Source organism: Barbus barbus, assembly GCF_936440315.1.
Source record: "Barbus barbus genome assembly, chromosome: 19".
Taxonomy (NCBI): Eukaryota; Metazoa; Chordata; class Actinopteri; order Cypriniformes; family Cyprinidae; genus Barbus; species Barbus barbus.
This window is the reverse complement of record NC_136747.1, coordinates 10509783-10521924: the sequence shown is the minus strand read 5'-3', so window position 1 is coordinate 10521924 and position 12142 is coordinate 10509783. Positions and strand designations below refer to the sequence as shown.

General features: G+C 39.0%; 1 protein-coding gene across 3 annotated transcripts in view; it reads left to right on the top strand.

Moving 5' to 3' along the window:
• LOC306884960 (NHS-like protein 3) overlaps positions 1-9455 on the top strand; it is a 48784-nt gene extending 39329 nt beyond the window's left edge. For 2 of the 3 annotated variants that reach the window (XM_079441232.1, XM_079441234.1), the window contains 6 exons: positions 3076-3231; positions 3363-3403; positions 3922-4021; positions 4671-4775; positions 4931-8539; positions 8630-9455. In XM_079441232.1, coding sequence (XP_079297358.1) covers positions 3076-3231; positions 3363-3403; positions 3922-4021; positions 4671-4775; positions 4931-8539; positions 8630-8652 — 4034 coding nt within the window. In that variant the 3' untranslated portion in view covers positions 8653-9455. The remainder of the gene's footprint in view (positions 1-3075; positions 3232-3362; positions 3404-3921; positions 4022-4670; positions 4776-4930; positions 8540-8629) is intronic. The other variant, XM_079441233.1, reaches the window with a different exon arrangement.
• The last annotated feature ends 2687 nt before the right edge of the window (positions 9456-12142 follow it).

Below are 12142 nucleotides of genomic sequence, written 5' to 3'. Positions count from 1 at the left end.
ATCAGCTTTGCTCATTACTTCATGTAACACACCAACACTAGTCAACACATTAGATGAAGTATTTGATTCTAGACACTGTCCCTGTCTATATGTATATCAAAAAGTCTATTCCTTTTAATATGTATGATGTTTACTATGGGTCAAATCATGGAGCAGATGCTCTAATCTGAGTGTGGCATGTTTCCAAGCAAATTTTAAGGGTGGAAGATTAGCCAGGCTCCCTTGTCAAGGCGAATCCCAAATTCAGTTGGTGGCACAATGGAGGAAACCAGCCAACCCGTTGGGGGACACCTCTCAGTAAGATGCTGACAAAAGCCGGGGCAAGGGGGAGGAGAGAGGAAGAGGGGTGGGAAAGATCAGGGCAGCTGGAGGATTGGTGGCACACAGTAGATCTCATTGTGTCCAACCTGATTATCCTTCACGGGAGACAGCTAGTTGACATCAGTTAGTCTGCAGCCGAAGAAGTGTAGAGTTAGTCATGATGCTGCTTGGTGAAAGAGTTTCTCTCTTATCATTCCAATAAAAGACACTTTCAAACTACAATACTCTCTGCCTGGACCTTTATCTCAAGATAAGACATGGTGGTCATCATTAGTAAAAATGTTCTATCTCTGTTGTCAATCTTCAAGAAGAAGGGTGAGTAGATTCATGAATTCATAGGTAATTATTCACCTTCAAACATAAATATTTCTGCTGGTTGTCAAGAATTTTCCAGTTTTTATTTATTGTGTCTTGATTATTCTAGTTAATTTTTCTAGACTGGAGTACTGGTGTTAACAAATGTTGTAAAGGTATTGGCTACTCTCAGTTGTATTTATTAAAAGTTGATGGAAAGTTCTCTGTGTACCTGTATATGTAGCAGGTGGCTTCTATTTGCTTAAAATGTTGGCAAAACTGAGGGACTTTAAGAATGTGCAATGAAATGCTTATAATGAAGTTTACAGACTCAATACTAATGTGTCCAAACAGATAGAGATAATTATTATTAGTAAAAAGAGAATAAGGTTTTAAGTCCATTATCTTGCTGTCCTTTTTGCTGTTCATACCTGAGGTAACAAGGTCAGGAGCCACGTTCAGTTCAGTCCTTAGCATGCACACTTAATTTCATTTTACCAGTTTACCTTTATACTAGGGTACATTGTTTGTAAATGTTTGTTGTTAAAATTAACCAAAGTAACAGAATATTTCAGGTTAAATACAAGTTAAGCTTCATAAAATCTTAACTCAATTTTAAAAATCAAACCCATAAAATGTGTTGACTGAAATCCACTTAAAAATGGAAGTCTGTTATTGAATTGGTGAATATTCAACCCGATCTCACAGCAAATTCGTACATATATGACAAGGTGGCTAATTTTTACGAATTTGTGAAAATTGTATGTATTTTACGTGGTAGCAAATTCATAGGAAGTCGTAAGAATTAGCCACCTTGTAAAATATGTATGAATTGGCCATGAGAGACCATTGGAATATTACCTGTTTATTGGAGTATAAAAGTTCACTGTTAATGTTTTTACGAACCGAGTTGTATTTAACATGGAACAATCCTTTAACTTGAATAATTTGCAAAAAGGACTCATACAGTGCACTTGCCTACAGTGTGTGTTTTGACTTTCTGTTGTACCACAATGCCTGTAGTCAGTGCCAGGACACCTGACACCCCTCATGGGGTGTACTATACAAGAAGCATAAAAGTTGATACTGAGTGAACAGTTAGAAATCTGCATAAATGGCTAAGAAGCTGAGGAGAAGATCTCTGTTAAGGGAAAGTCCCTACCTAAAACACTCTCATTAACTCCATTTTGCAATGCCTTTTGTAAGCATCAAAACTGTTGTTATCTCATGGCCAGTAGTTTGAGGCAGAGGTCTTCAACCCTGTTCCTGGGGACCCACTATCCTGAAGAGTTTAGCTACAGCCCTAATCAAACACACCTGAAGCAGCCAATCAAGCTCCTCAAGACTGCTTGAAAATTGCAGGCAGGCGAGCTGAAGCCGGTTGGAAATAAACTTTCCAGGAGAGTGGGTCCCCAGGAGCAGGGTTGAAGACCTCTGGTTTAAGGCACTCAGGAGGTACGTAAGGAAGATGATAGGGGTATGAGTATGAGGCTTGTCACTGTTCCTTTGAGAGTGCCCCAGTCTAACGATAGGCGACCCTCAAGTGTCCCGTTTCTCCCTATTGTAAAGTTAACAGTGAGTCTCAGTGCAAGTCAGACATGAAGGCCACTAAGGTAATTCATAGTGCTTTGATGTTTGCAATGTTTGCATGTTTTACAAATAAATTTGCCAATAATAGATATTTGAAAATGAAATCCAGTTTATCAGATTTTCTAGAAAATCTGCTAACAGGAACAAGTGTTGTATCATGACTGCTGAAATTTAGGTGCATTGCCCTTGTTTTGAGGATTTATATCAGTTCCTCAGCTTGGTCTTGTTGGGTTACAAACAAATACTTGACTGGGTGATTTCAGAATGAAACTGATTGAAGATTTAAAGAAAGACAAGACAAGTTCTTCCTGTGAATGCAGAGGCTCTTGTGGTGCCATATGTTAAACGGAGGCAAGCAAAGGGTAATCTGGTATTTCAAGGAATTAAAGATCAGAAGAGATTACCTGGTCACAGCATGAGTGTGAAGTCTATTACCATGTTGGAAATTTACAATCAACATGTGCCTCTAACGTCCATCAAATTCTGACTAGAATTAGCTGCGAGCTATAGCATGTGTTGCTGCTGGATAGAGAAAGAATGGACATAGATAGAGCACTTGACAGCCAGAGTTTCTTTCACTGCACAAAGCGGGCATGCAAAAATCTTCAATCACTCATTTCAAATTTCTCACAGAAATTAATAAAATTGAACAGGATAATTTGTCAATGTTGACCTTTTTATGTCTTTAGCAAAGATGTCCTGCTTATGCATCACTATTTTAATTTGATTTGGAAGAAAGATTTCTTAAACTCTCCTTGAAAGCAGACTGCGATTTGATAATCTCATTCTGCATGTTTGGGAGAATGACTACATCCATTTTTTTTTTTTTTTACAAGAATAACAATACCTTTCCCTTCCCTCTATTTTTAGCAGGCCAAAAGCAGAATGAGCCAAGAAAACTGACTGTACACTACACGGCCTCCCAGCACTACCAGGAGAATGTGTTCATAGAGGGAAGCAGACCACAGTACCTGGAAGACCTGCATACAGAGGCCCAAGAGGGACTGAAGATACTACAACAGGAGGGTGAGCCTTATGCCCATCTTTTGTTACACAAAACACTGATCTATGACAACCTTAATGACTGCTCACAGTCTGGCATTCTAACGTACAACTGTGTTTTCTGATGCACCTCACTCAGTCTTTCTTCCATGCAGAGAACAAAAATGGAGTAGAATTTCAGGATGATCAGACTGTGGTAAGTCTCCAAAATTATACATCAATATCCATGGCAAATTCCACAAATATGGTATACTTTAGGATCCCATTCTGCTTTTTTAAAGCATTAAAAAAAAAAGATTCTTGGTATTTCAGACAACAGATTAATCTAACATAAGATTCGATTAGCATGAAAAGTTGTTCAGTTTAAACAAATCAAATATTTTGGAAGTTTTGACCCGTTCCATCTCCTACATCTGGTTTTGATCGTTCAACTATATCTAACCAATAAAATAATTAAAACAGAGTCATAAAACTTTAATTACTTAAATATTTACGGCCTGGTTCCAACAAACCCCTGAGGATAAGCTTTAGTTGTAATATTAAGGAAGTTACCGCTAAGAGGTTTTCCTTTTCTCTTTTTGGCAACTTAATGCAAGCCCTATCTTGTATACTATTCGTTTAATCACTTAACTCTTTAAAATGAAAACATCTATGCATAAACTGAACCTTTAATCGATCACTTACAATTTACTGATGACCTCCATTTCTTCACAGCCAGAGGAAGATTCAAGCTCAAAAGAAAGAGATGAATCACTTGAGACTAATAGCACTGCTGGACACTCAGTCTCCTCACGTCCAGTGCTTACACGTCAAGGTATACAATGCTGACTTACTAAGAAGGTCTAGGAATAAACAATGCTTAGTGGCACATACTACCTCGTTTTTTTTCCCCCTCTAAGGCGTTTACAAGTTTAACAGTGCGCTCATTTGCCACCCTTATAATCTGCATTGTAGTGGGGCAATGCAAACACACATTTGTCACACATTTGGACAAAAAAAGTTATGATCTGTCCTGTGATAGGTTCTGAGAAAATGTGATAATCAAAATGACAACATAAGAGTAAATAATAAAACTTGTTTGTTAATTCACCAAAAAATTTAAATTCTGTCATTAATCACTCACCGTCATGACGTTCCAAACCTTTAAGACCTTCGTTAATCTTCGGAACACAAATGAAGATATTTTTGATGAAATCCGAGAGCTTTCTGACCCTGCATAGACAGCAAGGGAACTACCATGTTCAAAAAGGTCCAGAAAGGTAGCAAGGACATTGTTAAAATAGTCCATGACATCATTAATTAATGACAGAATAATCATTTTTGGGTGAATTATGCCTTTAATATAGTGAAGCCATCACTCAGAGTATGACTTGAGATTTGATTTGAAAAAAAAAAAAAAAAATACCCATGATACATTTATTTTCTTTGTATTCAATCTCTAAATGTTGTACCACTCCCTTTAGGTTCCACATTTAAGCCCTTGAACCCAGTTAAACGACTGGACAAGACTAAGAGGAGAAGTAGAAGAACAACTATAATGGGCATACCAGAAGTCCAAAGAGAACTGGGCATGTAAAACTATGTTATTTTCAACCATTAAGAAAACAGTTTCTTTGAACATGACATACCTTAAAACAGCAACTAAAATGACAAATATGAGATTACACAAACTGTTCTGCCTAAAACAGAAGAATGACATTACTTCGTTTTATTTCTATTAAAGATATGGCAAGAGGAACTATACTGCAGCAGCGTCCAAATGGAGAACATGACAGTGAAGATGATTCCTCTGGCAGAGTTTTCATCCCAACAATTGATGGAGAGCTTCCTTCAGTAAATCATGAAGGGGCTCGTGTACACCTGCAGAACATTGAGGTTCTTCAGACATCAAGAGATGAGGAGTTTCTAATAAACCATATCCATTCTGTCTACCAAGATGAGTTAAACCGAAAGCTTGGGATAGGAGCATGTCCTACACAGAGGCCAAAGTCTCTTGCTGTGCCAGGGATGACCACTTCCTATTTCCTTCATGAGCCTCAAGGTCCCGTTATGTCTATATCGCCACAGGCAACTTATTTATCTAAGATTATTCCAAACGCAATTCTGCCTGCAGCAATAGACATCATTGAAATTAATCGTGATCACAGCCGGCGCAGTACAAGTACAGTTAGCAAGAGTAGTTTAGAATCAGCTAGTCCAGTTTCTTCACGATCCGGAGGTGGCACAAATCAAGATCTAACTACCGCTAGCCCCAACAGGAGCCAATCACAATCATCTGAGACGATCGTCTCCAACGCCACCACAATCTCTTCAAAACCAAAGTGTCTACCAACATTTGTTGCTGATAGCACCAAAGAAGTTTCAGATTTAATCCCAAAGGATGCAAGTGTTACAAGCTCAAGCAGTTGTAAAAGCTCTAACAGTAATGGTACAAATCACAGACTAGACCACAGGGAGATGGGTGAAGCAGGAGAAAATGTCAGAAACAGCCATTCATTCTCTCGCAGTCTCTCTGTAATGAAGACAAAATTGCCACCAGCACCACCTCAGAGAACCTATTCCCTGCACCATGAAAAACTTAAGCGGAGATCAAGGGAACTAGCAGATATAAAAAGTCAAAAAAATATGGCCCCAGATGATGGGCAAACAGGTAGAGATCTTAGCAGTGCAAAAGACCACGAGTCCACCAATAATGAGAAGAGTTCTGTCCATTCTTCAGTGCTCAACTCATCAAGAGAATGCAGCCCACTTAGTCCTGATCAAGCTTTTACTAGAAGTCATGTCAGATTAGGTAACTCATTCCCACAGAAAACTGGAGAAGAATCTGGTGAAAACAAATTTGAAAGGACTTTGTCTCCTTCGAGTGGATACTCAAGCCAAAGTGGGACACCTACGCATTCCCCTAAAGAGGTCAGTCCCTCCTCACCTGGAAAGAGAAGAGTTAAGCCTTCAAAGCCTGAGAGAACAGGTGTACAGACCTCGCCGGTGGTTTCAGTCTCTTCATCAATGACATCTCTATCTTCAGTCACATCAGACACAGCACATCATGACATTCAAACCAACACCACTCCATCAGAGCCATTCAGGTGCTCCCCTCCTGTTACAACGGTGAAAAACAAGGTGACACTGACACACCCAACTATTCCCCTTAGGGAGCTGTTCAATATTCCCCCTCCACCCAAGGTAAAAGCCCCATCTCCCCCACCCCCTGAAACCTGGATTCACAATAAACGCACACTTGAACTATTATGTGGCCCAGGTCCAAACCCCCATAGGTTACATCAGCTTCAAAAACAGCAAAAAGAGTCATTAATAGGTAAAAATCAAAACACAAATTCCATACATATCACTGAACAAATGATCCCAAAGATACAGACAACAGAAGAAATGAAGTCAAGTACACAACTGGAGAACAAAGCTATAAAAGAACAAAATGAGTCCATGTCATCACAAGTGCATGAACAAATAATGGCAGAACCTCCATATTTGAGGCATAATGAAAGCTCAACATTACACAATGTGCTAAATGAACTAGAAAGTACAAAAATCCCTACAGACGTCAACCAGAGTGTTCATACACAAGATCAGAGAACTGTAGAGGATCAAAAGGAAAAAGGAAGCAAAATACTTTCTACCACGACGGTACCAACAATCAAAGTTGATCAAAGTATGCTGTCACAAACAAACTGTGAAGTCAAAACAAGTCCTGAAATTGTGATCACAACATGCACCCTAAGAAATTATGAAACCAGTGAGGAGAACAAAGGAAACTGCATTGCTAAGGACATTCTCAATCATAAACAATTGCAAACTCTCGGCATAGAAATACCTGAGGTTAATGGCATTTCTCCTCCTTCTCCACCTCCAGAACACCACCCACCACCACCGCCTACTAAAAAGACTTCAGCCTCCTCAGGGTCTATACCACCATCTGATGAAGAGGAACAGAAGCAAGAAACAGAGGAACAGGTGACTCTCATGGAGACTTCTTGGCCTCCACCACCGCCGCCAATGGAACAATCAACTGACTTTATGTTTGAGGAACAAGATGAACTTGATTTCCCACCACCACCTCCCTCGTTCATCCATGACTCCCTTTCTGAGGTACCTGTCAACTGCCACAAAGAGTCCTGTGAACAGCAAGACAATATAGAATTGAGGTCATCTAATGCCTCAGATATGGCTAGCAGTCCAGACCAAGACTCCAAAATACAGACCATTCTGCCAACAAGAACTATACAAAATGATATGGAGGACAGGCAAGATAAGCCTTCTAACAATGTCTCACACTTCTCTGTAGACGAAGGTGGCATGGAAACTGTAGCTCCTACAAAAATGTCCTCTCTTTTACCAGGTGAACTTGTACAAGGGGAGAAAATGCCAACTTTGTCAGCACAAGATTCATCAGAGCAAACATCACTTGATACTCAAGCAGATTCCACTAACGTGCCGCTTGCACCTCCACTTCCAGTGGAAGACCAATCCACTGTTAACTTCCGAAGGCAACTGAGCCTCATAAACAAAGACAGTCGGAGCAAAGACCTGCTTTGTCGTCACAAAAGCACACCTATTCCAAAGGAGGATGCCAACATTCCCCTAGTCACACCTTCCTTGCTTCAGATGGTTCGACTAAGATCTGTAAATGTAGGTGAAGATCAAGTTAACAATGATACCAAACCAAGCACCGAGGCCACAACAAATGAGGATCACAGTATTACTAGTCAAGTAACGCCACAAAAGCCTATTCGCAAATCCTTGACCTTGAAGACCAACTCACCTACTAAGTCATCTCCTGCTCCAGCCACAGTCCCATCCATGCGTCTTCAAGAGGCCATACGTGTGAAGACAGCTGCAATGTCCTCCAGCGGAGTACCTGCCATGCTCAATCTACGATTTTCCTCAAATAGTAGTGCTAGTTCACCTGTGCCATCCCCTAAAACACCAGACGGCTGTGACTTACACAAGTCCCCTGCATCTACAGCCAGCTTTATCTTCTCAAAAAGCACGAAGAAAGTTGTCATTGAAACGCCTACTTCTCCTGAGGTCCAAGCAAGCCTCAAACAAAGTCTTGCAGCTGAGATAATGCAGGTTTCTGACCAAGCCAAGACAATGGTTACAAATGGAACAAAAAAGCCAATTAAGGTACCGCCACCTGTTGCTAAGAAACCAGTGCCTGGAACAAATCCTCCCAATAAGACAGAGAATGCAACACCGGATAAGACTAAGATCTTGACAAATAAACAACTAACGAGGATTGAAGTTAATGGGCAAAGTGATCAAGTGCATCCTGCTGGTCAGCGAGCACAATCGTTAGGAAACCAGAAGCAAGCAAGTAAGGAAGCATTCACTGGTTATTTTAGCTTGTGCATGAAATACAGCCAGAACTATGCAAATGATCATTATAATTATATTTCTTTTTCAGGAAGTACAGAGACTGCATGTTGAAGAGTCAGGACACAGTTGAGTTGAGTTTTGATTGGACTGTTTAGTCATAGTATGGGACAACCAAGAGGACAAAGCAAGTGATGAAAGCCCAAAATATGTCTTGTTCAAGGATCCATGGATGCCACAGTTGTCTTAAAAACCTTAGCCTGGAGAAATGGCCTTCAAGTGTATGCAAAAAGCTTTTCCCCAATCTGTTTTATACAATAGCTTTATTACAGCTTTCAAGTATTTTTCTAAATGAGTTTGTCTGCTCTGGGAAAAGTCACTTTTAGTTTATTGTGGACTTAAAATAGCTAATGACCGCAAGACTGATCTGACATCTAGTGGGCACTAGTGGTAGTAATCACTGCTTGGCGCAAAAACATTTTTTTTTTTTTTGGCATATACAAATATGTCCAAGCACACAGATTGATTTCTAGCTTTTAATGAAATTCTACTAACAATTTTGAAAGTTGTAGTGCTGCTGCAATCACCTTTCAGAATTTGCTTTTAGCAAATGTGTAATTATACATGTACAGAACCATCTGTTACCTTTATGAATTTTGCAATATGCTGACTATAGCTGAACATATACACATTTACGTATTTACTTTTCATTAGATTAAAGCACTTTGTAAGCTAAATGCTGCATTTCTTTTTAAACCAGCAAACAGGTAAGAGTATTGACTGATGGTCCTAAAATTTATGTAAAAATATACATACACAAATACTTTAGTAGCTATTTACTTTAAGGGAGGAGTGAACAGAATTACTACACTGTTTAAAAATAAATATGCATTAAAGATATTTATAGATTTACCTTGTTTTGACTTCCATGACTGTTGACTGTTTGACTGTTTTTGACGTCCATGTGCTTTTCAACATTACCGACAGCCATACATTCGTAACATCATACATAAGCCCCCCATACCACAATATGTTTTGTTTTTTTTAAGGATGTTATCTGGTAAATCTACTACAACACTTGTTTTCTATTGTACAACACCGTACATAAGTGAATTATAATTTCCATAATCTTTAATCAAGCATTACATTTTATTGCTCATATGGTCAGAGGTGTAAAAAGTACTCAATTTTACTCAAGTCAAAGTAAAGATACTCAGTGAAAATTTTACTCAATTAAAAGTACAAGTATCTGGCCAAAAACATACTTGAGTAAAAGTAAAAAAGTACAACTTTAAATTGTACTCAAGTATTAAAAAAAGTAGAAGTCCTTTTTTTTCTGACAGACATACAGAAGTTTGGTTAAAGGGAAAAAACGAAACAAATTGCAATGGCAGAGGTCAAACACATATCTAGTGCAGCGATAATTAAAATGTAGCACAGCGGAACACATGCAAGATTGCAGGGAAAGGGATTAAAAGGAAACTCCATCCTTTCCACCCTCATGCTGTCCCATATATATATATATATATATATATATATATATATATATATATATATATATATACACATACATATATATATATATATATATATATATATATATATATACACACACACTCACCTAAAGGATTATTAGGAACACCTGTTCAATTTCTCATTAATGCAATTATCTAATCAACCAATCACATGGCAGTTGCTTCAATGCATTTAGGGGTGTGGTCCTGGTCAAGACAATCTCCTGAACTCCAAATTGAATGTCAGAATGGGAAAGAAAGGTGATTTAAGCAATTTTGAGAGTGGCATGGTTGTTGGTGCCAGACGGGCCGGTCTGAGTATTTCACAATCTGCGCAGTTACTGGGATTTTCACGCACAACCATTTATAGGGTTTACAAAGAATGGTGTGAAAAGGGTATGCGGCAGTCCTGTGGGCGAAAATGCCTTGTTGATGCTAGAGGTCAGAGGAGAATGGGCCGACTGATTCAAGCTGATAGAAGAGCAACTTTGACTGAAATAACCACTCGTTACAACCGAGGTATGCAGCAAAGCATTTGTGAAGCCACAACACGCACAACCTTGAGGCGGATGGGCTACAACAGCAGAAGACCCCACCGGGTGCCACTCATCTCCACTACAAATAGGGAAAAGAGGCTACAATTTGCACGAGCTCGCCAAAATTGGACGGTTGAAGACTGGAAAAATGTTGCCTGGTCTGATGAGTCTCGATTTCTGTTGAGACATTCAGATGGTAGAGTCAGAATTTGGCGTAAACAGAATGAGAACATGGATCCATCATGCCTTGTTACCACTGTGCAGGCTGCTGGTGGTGGTGTAATGGTGTGGGGGATGTTTTCTTGGCACACTTTAGGCCCCTTAGTGCCAATTGGGCATCGTTTAAATGCCACGGCCTACCTGAGCATTGTTTCTGACCATGTCCATCTCTTTATGACCACCATGTACCCATCCTCTGATGGCTACTTCCAGCAGGATAATGCACCATGTCACAAAGCTCGAATCATTTCAAATTGGTTTCTTGAACATGACAATGAGTTCACTGTACTAAAATGGCCCCCACAGTCACCAGATCTCAACCCAATAGAGCATCTTTGGGATGTGGTGGAACGGGAGCTTCGTGCCCTGGATGTGCATCCCACAAATCTCCATCAACTGCAAGATGCTATCCTATCAATATGGGCCAACATTTCTAAAGAATGCTTTCAGCACCTTGTTGAATCAATGCCACGTAGAATTAAGGCAGTTCTGAAGGCGAAAGGGGGTCAAACACAGTATTAGTATGGTGTTCCTAATAATCCTTTAGGTGAGTGTATATATATATATGACTTTCATTTACCAGATGAACTCAAACTAAGATCTAAATCATCTAAACTAAATCATCTTTCTTCGAATAACAAGGGACGTCCAAAAATGACACTTCAAAAGCTACACAAAGTGAATATGACAGTACCTCATACAACATGTTAATGAATCAGTGTCTTCTCAAGTTAAATGATAGGCATATGTAAGAAAATTACAAATACTAATATTTTAAACTTGACCGTCGTGTTCACTTTGTGTGGTTTCCGGACTGGTTCTGTCCCCTTGCATTATATGGACTAAAAATCTTTGCTTGTGTTCATATGAAGAAAGAAAGTAATAAACATCTGGGATGACATGAGAATCTTAATTTTTGGGTGAACTATCACTTTTAATAGCAATGTGATGCAGAGTTTAGAAATAGACAGAATGCAAGACTGGGTTGAATTAATGAGGAGAGTCATACAATATTAACGTTTTGAAAGGCCACTTTTTTGTGTTGTCTACGTCACTGTCTAAAAGGATAATTAATCTTTTAATTGTTTATTGGGGTTTTTGGGGGGCTTTTTCTCAGCAAATATTGCTACATAATTATTTGCGACTAATATGAATTAATGAGCAAATCATGTAATTATTAAGATTTAAAAATATATTAATTGAGAGTCCAAATTCCTACTCAATGCGTCATATAATGACATATTATTAATACAACTTATCCACTACCTGGTAAGAACATCACTAAACATGAATTACAATTAAGTAAACAATGTTCATTTAAACACTTTTATGGCG